The sequence below is a fragment of the Diadema antillarum genome, unplaced genomic scaffold (assembly GCF_040938485.1).
Source record: "Diadema antillarum isolate AM-2024a unplaced genomic scaffold, OU_Dant_1.0 seq00000121_RagTag, whole genome shotgun sequence".
Classification (NCBI taxonomy): Eukaryota; Metazoa; Echinodermata; class Echinoidea; order Diadematoida; family Diadematidae; genus Diadema; species Diadema antillarum.
Window position 1 is genome coordinate 55,137 of NW_027271201.1, and position 15,136 is coordinate 70,272.

Consider the following 15,136-nt stretch of genomic DNA (forward strand, 5'->3'; position numbering starts at 1 on the left):
GAATTTTGACAAATCATTTATTTTTTGTTACCTATTACTTGATGAACGATCCTCCCATTATAAGAATGGGGATATTATCTTCAGACAGTGTGTTCTACTAAAAATGTTGAATTCAACTTCTGTGGTATAAAATCAATCTACTATTTCGCATAAAACCAACCATACAGGATATTTGTGACTACATTTTTGGTTAAAATTCGAGAAAATGAGCTCAACATATCTACTTTACACGGTAACAACTTGTCCATCTACCTATTGCAGAATCGATTAAGCCTTGTCATATGTTCATAGGTCACTGCACTGTCGGCCGGCTGGCTGGATGGCTGATGTTTACGTGTACGCTCCTTGGTTGGCGAAGAAAAACGAGCTGAAGAATTGTAGTTTTTAATGATAAAGTGGGTTGTTTTCACGTAACGATGCCTTAGAACGTCTTGTGGATCAAAGATGAGCTGGTTTAATCAGGCAAGTTTGTCTTCATTTGCTAAGACGGCTCTTTCGACGGCACAAAAATCAATTGACAAAGTTTTGGATATAAGGGAGGACGAGGAGGACACCAGTCCTTCGAGTAGCGGCAGCTCCGGCAGCAGACCACCGAGAAGTTCGGGGTCTACGCGTTGTGAGTGACCAAAGTTCGACTCGCGCAACAGAAGATGTTGATGCAAGCAATTTTGGGAAAGGTAAATTTAATGCTATTCCCCCACTTTCTTCCCCTAGCTACTAATACGAGAGACCTTAATCTAGAAAATTCTATCTGAAGGGGAGCTTAAATTAATTCACATTTGTCAGCCCATTTCATTTGTTGACCAGGCTAGGCAGACGCAAACTGGCAGAAAAGTTAGCTTTTTAAAGTTTTGGCAGTTTTGCTGTGAGTGTGACTGAGTTGGCAAACTTGGTCTCTAGCCTACACTCTACATGTATGTGTTAGCTAGCAAGGCTAGCCCCACAGCCAAAGAAGCATCTCCAGGATTGATTGTTTTGGAAGTAAAGTGTTACTCTGAGGCTGCCTACTAGACATTGCTAGACATTGTATGAAATAGTTCAAACTTCCTCAAAGAGTAAAATTTTGGAACATTGTGTAGAGGGGTTAATTTTCCTAACAATTAGTAACGTGATGGCCAGGCAGTAACGCCATAACCAAACGGTAAATTATAGTATAGCTTCATGTACAAGCTGCTGCAAGGGATTACATCAAGGTATCAAGTACGGTACCCTCCCCAATCAAAGCTTGCGAGTGACTCATCCTGCTTTTGTTCTGAAGTGGGACTAAGCACACCTGACTCTCTTAAGCTGTCTTATCAATGAATGAAAGTGCCCCTGCTGCAAATAGGCACCCAGTCATAAACAGAGAAAATTACTCTAAAAGTATTACTAGTACATTCGTCACGACATCAGTATTTTCTGGCGATCTTAAACATAGCACTCTCTTTCACAGAAATAAAGTAAAGCCGTGAACTTGGGGTACAGTGTGCAGCCTACAACCAAATTTTATCATGTCCACAGCGAATCACCCAAGTAGCCAGTCATTGCATATGTATGCCAATATTAAAGGACAAGTTCACCTTCATAAACATAAGGATTGAGAGAATGCAACAATATTAGTAGAACACATCAGTGAAAGTTTGAGGAAAATTGGACAATCGATGCAAAAGTTATGAATTTTTCAAATTTTTGTGTTGGAACCGCTGGATGAGGAGACTACTACAGCTTGTGAGTCATATGCGTACAACAGTATAAAGAAAATGTAAAAGAAAATTTAACATATTTTCACTTTTTTCACATAATAAAAGAGCATTCGATTTGCCTCTTTCTAAAGGCAGGGGGAATAATATTTCCCATAACATTTGTTGGTAACGAGTCAGGGGAACGTGTACTTTTTTCAAAAGATGAAATTTTGTGAAATTCTCTTTATATTTTCCTTGTATTGTTGTACGCATGTGACATCTAAGTTATTCATACACTGCAGTAGTCTTTTCATCCAGCGGTTACTGCACAAAAACTTCAAAAATTCATAACTTTTGAACGGATTGTCTGATTTTCCTCAAACTTTCAATGATGTATTCTACTAATATTACTACATTATCTCAATCCTTATGTTTATGAAGGTGAGCTTGTCCTTTAAGCAACTTGATCACATGAATCAATTAGTCTTATGACAATGCTACATAATTAATATTGTACCTTCTGCAATCAAATGACAACCCGTTTTGTGTTTGCCATCAATACTAATTACCGCTCTGTTGTTTCTGTGCCAATTTATCATATTTCACAGAGAGCCTGTGCTGTTTTTATGTTATATAATTTACCCATTCAGTTTTTTCAGCTGAATACTAATACTTATAGTAAAATGTTATTTGATCAATTGAATGTTACTCAGTTTATAAATGATGGTTATACAAATGTATGTTGAATTATCTGAGAATTTTCAGCATTCTTTCTCCAGTTGATATTCAATGTTTTCTTGAAAGAGATACACATTATACATGTGTACATAGAAAGTGCTTGTCTACTTGTGACATACCGGTACTGTAATGTAAGTTTCTAGTCACAGATCAAACTGAAAACACTGATAGAATGATGCCACTGGAACTCTTCTATTTGATTTCTGCTTGTATCTCACAGGAAATCTAAGATCCAGTAGCCATGTTTCCTTGGATGATGGGGACAGCTTCTTCAGTGAATTTCTTGCCCAGGGTAGTGATCCTGTAAGGACTGCCAAGCCCAAAAGGACTCCAGCCAAGCAGACACCGGCACCAGAGAAAGTCGACGAAGCAGCCAGAGAGGCTGCTACGGAAAAGGCGGGGAAGCAACTGGCAGGCGGAAAGACCTCGAAGGTGAAGAGCAAACCTGTACAAGATGACAGTGATGACTCAGATGAAAGAGGGAAAGAAAGACGGGCTGTTAGGTTTGCCAAGAAGCCTCACCCTGGACAGAAAAAATCTGAAGCTAAGGAATCCAAGAGTGAAACCATTTTAACTCCCCTCCATGTCGATGTGGGTTCATCTCACTCACAGAGTGTGTTGCCAAGGCAGGGAGCCTGTCCCAAGAGCAGTGATGAAGCCACGGGATTGTCTCTTGACAGAGTGGAGGTACAGAAACATGAAGAACAGACGTCAAAAGTGGAGGCAAGTACAATAGATGCAGATATAGTCCGCTCAACCGACAGTTTTCTGCTGGTGAAGTCCGGCGATGTGAAAGAGTTTGGAGAGGAAGGGGAAAGCTGTGGCAATGAAGTTCACAGTCAGAGTATGGAGAGTAGTAACTCCACGAGCACTGGGACTGTGGAGGCTGACGAGAAATTGGAGGCAGCGGATGCAGGTCTTCCTCTGTGTAGAAAAAGCAGTGACGTAGAAGTCAAATCGGAATCTGAGAACACCGATGAACAGACCTCGGTCAAAAGCGACAGTGACTTTGTTGTGATTAATGAGCATACAGCCAGTGAGCAGTCATCCGTCTATCTGTACGATACGCGTGAATCCCCCGAAAATGAGTCTCCCAAGCATTACTCGTCGTCCTCCAACGGGAAGCGAAGCCCAACCGACAGCGACTTCAGCATAATTTCGGAGGGGCGATTCAACGACATGCCCGATTCCATACACTCAGCAGCGCAGGCGCAAGACGTGGGTAACTTGGTGGAGCAGGCCTCCATTGCTCTCATGCAACGGGCCTCGCCTTCCTACTCGGCCGACGTCGAGTCCGAGGACCAGGATGACAAGACCACGCCATCCTCGAGCACCGACGAGCGACCTCGGTCCGGTTCGGAGGAGAGTAGTACTGTCAGGGACGATCATAACTCGACGCCCACACCGAATGAGGAAGGACAGCAGAAATCTGGTACGGATGCTGGACAGGTGGAGGTTACACCAAGACTCCCTCCTGATGAAGAAGATGGTGAGTTTTGCTTCTGCTGTTGCTATTATCATCCCTACGATACAGAAATACTATTCACTCTCATGCAGTTTCTTTCATTTTCCCCACAAAACGAAATTACAATTTACAATGCAGAAATATCTTTCCAGTAAATGTCTGATTTTGTTTTTGCTTACCGTACATCAGGTTTAGTTGCATGATTTCTTTTTTTATCAAACTGTGTTTATTTTTTCTCCATATTTAGCGTAAATCACATATATTTTAGGGTCTTTATTTTGCAATTTAGATGATATCTCTGATTTAATGCCATCAAGTTCTGGTGTGTGGGTCAAAGTGGGTCAAACTGGTCTGATGAGTTGAATTTGCTCATCATATTTAGAAGATGCAGTATGGTGGCCAACATGCTATAAGTCTCCCTTGTACTACACGTATATGACAGTATATGACCATTAATAGTATAAGAAAGAAGGAGTGGCAGTATTTACATTTGTACATTGTTTGGTAAAAGCGTATAATTGATAAACACTGCTCGTGTTGAATTGATCAAATACATATAGTCGCTGAGGCAACAAGACCTCGTATCTACAAAATGTCAAATGTTTAGGAGAGCAAAAAAGCGTGGCAGCCAAAGCACTGTATGAAATAGGAGAACCTTTCTTTTGACATACCATGGTGGCTTTATTTTTTGGGTAAGACAGCTAGGCTTTGGACAGGACATCACTTAAAGTCGGACGATCGTCACCCCTAATGGTACGTTACTTCGCAAACTCCCAAACGACCAAAGTTAGTGCATGCAATTGCGCAATGCCAGACTCGGTGCTATATCCATAAATGTGTGGGACAATGCTGCCACTGAGGCACGTGTGTGTGTGTGTGCGTGTGTGTGTACGCATCATATACAAACATTGTGACCGCGAGCTGCGGTGATTGGAGGAGAGAGGCCAGAAGACGCGTGGCTCTTTTGGCCTCTCTTCATGCGCATGCGCACTGAGAGTGTGCGTCCATTCGGAAGCTCTCGTGGCTCGGACAGCCATTTTGGGTCAGGAGATTTCTAGTCTAAGTGTTGTTCGCTGACCCATTGAGCCAGCGCTATTCTCATTCGGTGTCACTACATTTGATACAGAATGGGGGAGGCAGCGTGTTGCGTTCGTCTCCGTGCCGCACAACCATACGATTGTAAGGCTTTAGCCGATTATCTGACCATTAATCCAAAAAAGTAATTTTCACCAAAATTTCAGATACGAGGTCTTGTCGCCCCAGCAACGATATGTAACTGATTTCTTCAAGATTAGTTTTTTATACACACACAGTCAACATGAGCTTTGCCATTCAACGTGAGCATGTCTTCAAGTTATAGACAATTCTTGCGTTGCGACAGCATCAAGCCATGTTCTGTAAATTAATGAACTTTTCATTGTAACCTCTGCTGCCACTTTGGAAAAAAACCTGTAGAAAACAAACAGTAGATTGCTTTCATTTGGACTGAATGGCCTCTTTGCTTTATTGACTGTAGGAAGTTATGTGCAAGTACTGTAAGATGTAAAAAGTATGTTGGTCTATTTACTGTATACGCTATAATTTTCGCGTACATAAATTTTTGCGAATTGCCGCTGTCACACATTTTCGCGAGTGGTTAAATTCGCGATTGGGGGACCAGAGAAAATATGAAGTGGCAAAGAAAGTGTGAATTTTCAACTTACTAGCAAATAAGAATGATACTAGTTATACACTGCATGAAAAAACTTACCAAGCTCTGCGAACTAGTAAGTTAGAATTCAACATTTTTGAAGTGGTTAAGTCCATCACGCTAGATTTCTGACGAGTGGTCCCCTTGCGATAATGGATTGGCTCTCTACAGTATTCGTAAGTAGACGTGGACGTGCGTAAACGTAAACAAGCTGAGCCAGTATGGTCTGTTCGGTAAGCCGTGACATGGTATACTAGTACTGAAATGTTCATATCATCAAGGCAAGGGATTCATTTTGGAAGGTAATATTTTCGCGTGTTGTTAATTTCGCGAATAGCTCCCGACTCGCGAAATTCGCGAAAATAAAACCCACGCGAAATATATAGCGTATACAGTATAGCATTCATATGGCACATGGTCATAAAACAAGAACAGTGTACACACACACACACACACAAAACTCTCACAATGTAATTCATCAAAATGATAATGCTAACTTTGTCTCCGTACAACTGCATTTACACCATTTGAGCATGATCTCAAAGGCTTAAAGGAGACCTATAGATGGATGAATTTCATGCATCTGCATTTGAACATCAGATTCTATAAATTCTTTTTAACATGTATATTGGGTACAGAGTTCCAGAATTTGTAGTGATTGGGATTAAGGAATAAGAATATTTTCAAAATTCATAACAAATCACAATAAACAAGGATGATGAAGTAGACGATGATTCGTGCTAGCATACATGAATTCTAGAAAGTTAAGTTGATATAAAGCACATTGTTTTTCATGGAATTGCGCTGCTACATTTTTTGAATCGAGCCTGCTATGTCATCATTTGTGTTCAGTGTAGTATGTTTTAGGTTTTTCATAGTATCTCTAGTCAAGGACCATATTAACTTCCACAGATCTATAGGTCCTTCATGGCAGTGTTGATTTATGTAGTACTATATGATATTAAATGTGTAAATTGTCTGGAATGTCCCTTTGAAGCCCTTTTTTTCCCCTGCTGTTTACATTACCTGTCCCTTTAAAGCACTGTTCTTCAGCAATGACAACAATGTGTAAATTATGAATGTTTATGAGTGCAATGGACTGAATATTTCATTAGGTGAAAGATGAAATGATGATTTTATCTTTCACACAATGAACTATTCTGTCCATTGCACAAATGAAAAACATTTATCATTTGTTTTCAATAATACCTAAACATCAATTCTTGTCATTTGATGTTTTATGAATTTAGAAACAAGGGAGAATAAAATGTGAGATCTGAGATCGAGAGAGTGCTGAGCACTACATGTATATATTGTAGTGCACTGTCCGTCAATATACTTGATGGCATGCATAATGTTGCAAATGCAAGCGTTTTACTTACATTTTGTAGGTAGTGTGCCGGGCTCTCGGTGTGCATGCAAATGGAACAAATCGCATAGATCCCAGATTACATGGTAAATGGAGCCACAAATGCACGAATGATGATGTAACAGTATAAAATGGGACAAATGATCAATATCAAACAACTAATCAGATGACAAGGATCTGTTTAGGTGTTACATCATGTATGAGGGTGGGGTGTCTATTGCAACACCTTCCATGGACTGAATTGTTAGGCTAAGAAATAACAGGGATTTCCAGTAAATATTTTATCTAGACCTGCTGTGTAATCCTTCATGTTTGTGTTGCATGTATTGTCTGTTTGTTGTTGTTTCTTTTTTGCAATGCCAAATTTCTAGGTTTATCATACAAACAGGATTTAAGGAAAAACTGTTGTAAAGCTCTACTGTACTCTCTGACCTACACATAAATTATGAATGCAATCATGAAAAAAACTGACAGACAGACAGACACACATACAGTTGCACAGCTGTGCATTACACGCACATACGCGTATACAGTACATACATTATTAAGTGCAGGGTTCAATACTAGTATTTGTGCAGTTTTTCAAAGAAGAGCAAAAGAAAACCAAAACCAAAACAAACAAACTAATAGAAACTACATACGTGTACCCTACAGATGTTGACTCCGGCAAATGTCAGATGTACAATGTTATTAAGAGCCATATTTTCATTCTTCATATTTTAGATTCATTTTTACACTTGGTGTACCAGTGTGTTACAAATGCCCTCTGCACACTTACATTAAATGTATGTACGCCATTGTTATAGGCTAACCAGTATCTTGAACCCTTGAAAGGTCACTTGTGGCAGACTCAGCACACCTGTGTGCTCCAGTGTAAACTGTTCCGTGACGTCATGCTTAAGAATACAATACAGGAGGTCTGTTGAAACAGGGAGGTGAAACGTCACCTCCCTGGTTGAGGTGTGTATACATGTACTTCATTCATGCCTCAAGATGCTGTCAGATTTTTGGAGCCTAGTGATTAGCTGTTAAGGACAACTCAAATTTAGTGTAGAATGCCAGCTTACAATTACAATGTAAAGTAAGTTGTCCAGGGGTAAAGCATTCCAAAGTAACCTTATGTACATGTACACAATTCCTACTGATGCACTTTATAGACCTGTGCATCATTCATGCACTGTCGTGGTATCCCAGTCACAGCGCAAAGCTGCTGGCTGTAATTATTTTTCTTTAATTTTTTTTTTTTTTTTAAAGAGGTACAATCTTTAAAAGCTAGAAAGTCAAAACAAGTGTGTGTTTTTCCTTTTCAATCAAATTAAAAATGAAATTGAGCCAAAATTTCTAAAAGGGCAAGTCCAAGATAAGGTCCCCTCAGAAGACAGAATTTCATCTTTGCTCAATATTGACATGTTTGGTATCATTTTGAAGCTTATGAGTTGAAGTTTTGATTTCCATGGAGGAAAAAATTATATTACGTAAATTTATGCATATTTCAAGGGCTTCATTTGCATAAATGTGAAACACAGCGTTACGTATGGGACATTTATAAAAATTCATATTAATTCAAAGGAAAGCAAATGATATTTGATTAATATGTGGACATAAGAAGTTCATCAAATAGTTTAACTTGGTATGAAAATTTAGGGATTATGCAAATGATTATGCAAATTAGCTCGTGTCCTATCATGAGATGTCCCATACGTAACAAATTGAGGTAATTTTTTTAGGTTTTTTCTGAAATTGCTAAGGTTATATTAATGCCCTTTTGGAAAGTTCTAATTTATTGTTTAGAGAAATTAAATACCATAGAAAAAAGAAAAAACAGTAAAAGGAATATTTTTTATTAGGCATTGAAATAATGTTACGTATGGGACAAATGCGTTACGTATGGGACATCCTCATACATAATGCATGTGAATGCATGTAGCTAGCTGGGAAGGTCTCTAAGTACACAAATGGTCAATCATCCTGAAGAAAGCATCCCAACATTGTAGCTACTTTTTGAGTTATAGACACTTTGAACAATACATGTACTTGACTGAACAATTTTCAGAAAGGGGGAGGGGAAAATGGCAAAATACACAATGAAAAATCAGCATTAAAGGGATGGTATAGTTTTTTTTGCAGAAATGGGGATTCAGTTTTCAACATTTAATGAGATGATTGGAAACCAATTATACATGTATGAATTACTAAAGAGCATACAATCCTAAGACTAGAGGAATTCAAAGTTTAGTGATGGAGATCCAATTTGAAATGGTTGTGATATAAATATTTAAAAAGAATATAAAGTAAAATGATTTTTTTTTTTATTGCAAGTGATACACAAATTGTCCTTATTCAGGTTTCAATAAAAGCCACGACAAAATTCATGGGTATAAATACTGAGGTGTGACTCGAATCAATGACCTGACTGCTAGACAGACATCATATATCTACTCGATCACTGGGGTTCCACGCAGCAGGTATTGCTTATTTATAAAAATTAATATTTCTTGTGTCAAGTTGTTTTTTATTGAAACGAAATGGCAAACTGCCCTTCATCAATGGAAGTAAACACTTTAAACTATTCAATTTTTCAGTAGTAACTATCCTGATAAAAATAGGGCATACATACTCAGGTTGGTCATAAAAATATAGAATATGATTGAATATGATTATGATGGTAAATATTTGGGGAATATTGTTCCCTTGTCAATCTGGATCAGTATTTGAGTAGTTTCAACTGATTCAATTTCAATAATTATGCAAAAATTTGTTTATGGGTATTTTGCAAAATTACTTTGCAAAACACCCATAAACATGTCTCTCCACACACTAAACGAATGGGGGACAAAGGGCATGCATACTCAGGTTGGTCATAAAAATATAAAAATATGATTGAATATGATTAGGATGGTGAATATTTGGGGAATATTGTTTCCTTGACAATCTGGATCAGTATTTGAGTAGTTTCAACTGATTTTACTTCAATAATTATGCAAAATACCCATAAACATGGTTCTTCACACACTAAATGAATGGGGGACAAACTGTCCCATACGTAACTGTCCCATACGTAACACGTCATGTCTGTCTTTAATTAGAACCTGTAATTAGAGCTTTTTGCCTAATGACACGAAACTTACCTGTGATAATCTTGAGTGTTGTGACTTTCATCACAGCGAGTTACAAGTTGTAGATTGAAATACTTTCAGAGAGTTTTGAGGTTGAAAAAAATGTTCAAAAAAACAAAATTTTTCTGGTCCCATACGTAACGGCACATATTTTCTCTTCTAGAATATAATTGTGAAGGTCATTTTTCTCCATTTTTTGCATGATTATACTTCTCCTAGATATCAATCACCATGATAAAGTTTAATATGATCAAAAGCCATTAACACTATTTTTCAGGTCATAAAAGTCTCTGAATGTCCCATACGTAACGCGCGTGTTATCTTGGACTTGCCCAAAAGAATGCCAAGTCCACTGCTAGAATGTGTACAAGATGTACGTAAACATGACCAGCACCTCAAACCTTACAGTCAAACCAAAATTGTCACTCTCACAGTGCCATCAAGGTTATGATAAAAGCCATGAGCACTGTCATGACGTGTGACATGACCCATGTTCATCTCTGGAAGTGGTTCATTCTCACTGACATGGTTGATAGCAATGCCATGTCTCTGATAGTGCCATTATTTTATTGGTTTTAGTGTGGGTCATCACGTTACCCATATAAAAGAAGAGATCATTAAAGGAAGAAAAATGCTTGTAAAGGCGATTTTGGCAGTATACAGTAGGCTCTATGACATTTGCGCAGATTGTGACAATGGCTCCCGTGAAATATCTGCACGCTTATAGTCAACCATAAATTCTACCTACGTATAATCCTAATTCTCACGTCAAACTAAACCTAAAACCTTATCACAACTCTCACCCTGACCCGACATAAGTCCTTTTAGAAAATGAGACCTGGGCCCTGTTTTATGAAGAGTTATAATTGATTATAAATATAGTTAGTTGATTTCTATCATAAAGTCTATGGCAGCATGTGTGGTAAGGGAATTTACACTCGCTTAAATATCTTTTGATAAAACGGGGCCCAGAGCAGTTGTCACAGTAGCAAATGTCACTAGCAGTATACACCTATAGGTCTTATAACCGTCACAGTTTTCTACCTCTTATTATTTTTTAAACATACACTGTATTTTCCTCGCAATGGAGTATTAAGCCAGTTATATAAGTCCGTTTTAAGTCTTAGCATCTGGCAAATTCATCCGATCTGCCAAAAATCAAAAAATATATTTTCTCAACACTATATACCGGCTTTTGTGGGGACGCATCACATGTGAATGGTGCCAGTATCATGACTGATTGTTAGCAGTCAGTACTTTGTGCTGGTGGCAGCACTCACAATGAATAATATACTGGGGAAACGTTTCCAACATTACTATGTAGAGCTATTAACAGCTGTAGTCTTATACAGCTATAGTCACAACTGCATTATAATCAGGATGATTAAATGGATGCTTCTGTTAAAAGAAGAGTATTAAAAAAAAATGTTTGAGACCTCTTCAAATATTTGCTCAAGCATTCATGTCGAAGCAAAGTAAACATGTCTGATGTGTGCACTGTACACTGAAATGTGTAAGAGGCACTTCCCGTATTATAAAAAAAAAATGAAAAAAAAAATTGTAGACAGTACAATAACAGTTATGGCTGATTGAAGCCATAGAGTATGTTTGTACATCAGTACTAATAGAATGCCTTCTGCTGTCGAAAAGACAGTTGTACGCAGGCAATAATACTATGCAAACTGAACATTGTGTAATATTTTGACAAGAAATAACATGACCTTCGTCAAAGTGTGCCCCCTGTATTAAACTGCATTCCCTGAAATGAACTGAGGTGCTAGCAGGAGCTGCAGCACATACTTTAATGCAAGATATTTTAGCGGCATGAAATTTTTGTGAACTGGAGGCGACAGCTTTTTCACGACATCAGATTTTCACAAATTGTCTCTGGTATTCAGTGCATTGATGAGTTGTAGACAAGAACTTTTGTGTGCATTTTAATTCAACGAATCTAGGCTCTCGCGAAATGCGCGAAAATTAAAATGCACGCAAACCTTCATTCGTTTTACAGCAACCTGCTATGGACTGCAAATGGTATTGATAAAGATGTGATGGCCCCCTGCTGTAGCATGAGGGCATGAGCATGAGAGCTCACATGCAGGGGTCAACGAAGTTTTAGAGCCCAATGCTAAGTTTTTATGGCGCGTTTCTATTATGGGTCATAACTTTTGATCCATAACTCCATTTGTGACCAAACTTGGATGGTAGATGTCCCTTGGGAGTGGATGATCACCACAAGGTCAAAGGTCACAAGCATGGGTCAACGAACTTTTAGAGCCCAGTGTTAAGTTTTTATGGCGCGTTTCTATTATGGGTCATAACTTTTGATCCATAGGTCCGTTTGTGACCAAACTTGTATGGTAGATGTCCCTTGGGGAGTGGATGATCATTACAAGGTCAAAGGTCACAAGCATGGGTCAACAAACTTTTAGAGCCCAATGTTAAGGTTTTATGGCGCGTTTCTATTATGGGTCATAACTATTGATCCATAGGTCCGTTTGTGACCAAACTTGGATGGTAGATGTCCCTTGGGGAGTGGGTGATCACAAGGTCAAAGGTCACAAGCAGGGGTCAACAAACTTTTAGAGCCCAATGTTAAGTTTTTATGGCGCGTTTCTATTATGGGTCATAACTTTTGATCCATAGGTCCGTTTGTGACCAAACTTGGATGGTAGATGTCCCTTGGTGAGTGAATGGTCACCACAAGGTCAAAGGTCACAGGCAGGGGTCAACAAACTTTAAGGGCCCAATGTTGAATTTTCATGGCACGTTTCTTGTTTGCCATAAATTTTTACCCTTTTATATCACTTTTTATCTGTTATATCTCTTTTTTTATCTGTTATGTCTCTTTTTTTTAATCTGTTACAAGTTGTATATCCCATTCACGTACAATTTCTTGTACGCGAATGGGCGAGACACATTATGGCACTTGTCTTGTGATTGAAATGAGACAACTTTGTGGACTGAAACCCTTCTAGGCAAGTGTAGAGCTCACAAATCAAAGATTTAAGTGTATGAAACCCTCACGCTGTCCTTAGAAACAAGGGAACAGACTTGGCCTAAGTTGTCCTAAAACAAACATTTTATTTTTGTTTCCTTTCTCTTTTCTTTTTTTGCCACACTGTGAACTCTCTACAATTGTACTGTACCAAGCTAGCAATATGAAGGAAATAGTTGAAGAATTTCATTATTTGCACAATTTGTAGAAGTTGCCCTTTGTATTTTGGGTCAAATCTGCAGTCAGAAATGAACTAGAAAATAGTTGTATTCAGACTGCACCACAACATGTTAAATCTAGAAGTGTTTTTAATACTGACATGAAATTTCAAAAGAAATTTGGAATGTTTATGATTTCAAGATAGGTCTTTGAGATGATTAAAGGCAGTATGGGCCAATGATACATATCCATGGTGCTACAACCTTTTTTGGGAAAGATGGAAATTGGACAGTTTTATGTACATAGTAAGTGTTGTAGTACAGTGTATCTTTTTTTAAAGCTTTATAATATAGTCCTTTGACCACCCTCCCCATCTCCTCCACTACTCACACACACACACATGCACACACACAAACAAACACATGATGCACACAAAAATAGCATTGTGGATCCATACCCACACATGAAATTTGAACAGTTTTCAAAAACAGATTTTTGCAATGTGGTGCAAAAACCAATTTAATTTCTGTGCGATGCAGTCATCACATCATCTTGATATTAAAAAAAAAAAAAAAAAAAAAACCTCTTGCAAAATTTGCCTCATGCAGGGTACATGAGTGGCACGCAAAAAACAAACAAACAAACAAACAAACAAACAAACAAACAAACAAAAAGAAAAACAGCTCAGGGTTTTTTTTTTAATCCCATGATGCAACCTGCCGCACTAGGTCCTAGCACTGATCATGTAGGCCTACAGATCGGTCGATCTGAGGCGGAAGTACCCAGGATCACTCCTCCGGTCTTTGTCTAGGTACAGCATGTGCAGCTTGAAGATTTAAAGAAAAATTTCACTCCAAAATTTTATCAAATTCATAAGAAAGAGAAAAAAAAATCCCTGCAGAACAATGCACAAATGATCAAAATCGGATAAGGAAGTTATGACATTTTGAAATTGCAGCATTTTTGTGGGAAACACTGTCAACCAGAGTTTCTTATTCATTTCATATACAGAAATGACCAGCCCCCCCCCCCTCATATTTCAGCTGTAGCAATATAAAACTTGCCTTAAAACCACCCAAGATAAAAAAGAACAAATGTTAACTCTAGTATCATTTTAGTATGGAGATATATACTTTTACCTCTATCAGCAAAAAACAAACAATTTTTCAGAATTTCATATTTAACATGCATGGAAAATTGTGAGAGCAGGACATCATCAACTCACTCATTTGAATATTCATAGGTACTGACGGTCAAGAACTGTTTTCCAAAGAAATGTGACATTTCAAAATGTCATATAGATTCCTTATTTCTTATCCATTGTTTGTCATTTTTGTATCGTTCTGAAGGGAGTATTTTTCTCTTTCTTTCGAAGTTTATTTATTTTTTGGGTGGACTTCCTCAAAGTGTTTGCTTGCATCTGAATGAGTCTTTTTTTTTTTTTTTGAGGGGGGCCATGCATTTTGATAACAGCGGCAAATAAAATTGAATTTCGCATGGCAATGCAGAACCTCATAACTTGTGCCTGAATGGGCCTAGTGTTTGGACAGACCATCTGTCGAAGCGAATCCGGTACACTTTATGTGCTGATTATATGAGGACAGCTCAAAGCTTACCGTAAACAATTCATTTGCCAACACTGGAACCTGCGTCATTTCAAAGCCATGTCTGAACAAAGAAAGAAAAAAAAAGAAGAAGAAAAGGAGTCATGGTTGCAGCCTTACCAGAATGCAATGTTTGCATACCACTGTACAGGAGCCTTTTTTTTTTTTTAATCTGGTGGACTAAATTTCATCAACTTTATAGAATTGTATGTGTACAATTTATGTACTGTATTTGTAACTTGAGTGCTGGGTAACTTTTCTTTTTTTTCTCACTAACAGAGGGGTCAGTCTGTACAGTGTTGACCGTTGACAATCAGATCTAGTACATACACTTAA

General features: G+C 38.2%; 1 protein-coding gene across 1 annotated transcript in view; it reads left to right on the plus strand.

Moving 5' to 3' along the window:
• Nucleotides 1–420: 420 nt before the first annotated feature.
• Nucleotides 421–15,136, plus strand: part of LOC139727159 (TATA element modulatory factor-like) — a 34,567-nt gene continuing 19,851 nt past the window's right edge. The window contains exons 1-3 of the mRNA XM_071638134.1: nt 421–590; nt 622–677; nt 2,620–3,888. Of these exons, the coding sequence (XP_071494235.1) occupies nt 445–590; nt 622–677; nt 2,620–3,888 (1,471 nt within the window). The 5' untranslated portion in view covers nt 421–444. The remainder of the gene's footprint in view (nt 591–621; nt 678–2,619; nt 3,889–15,136) is intronic.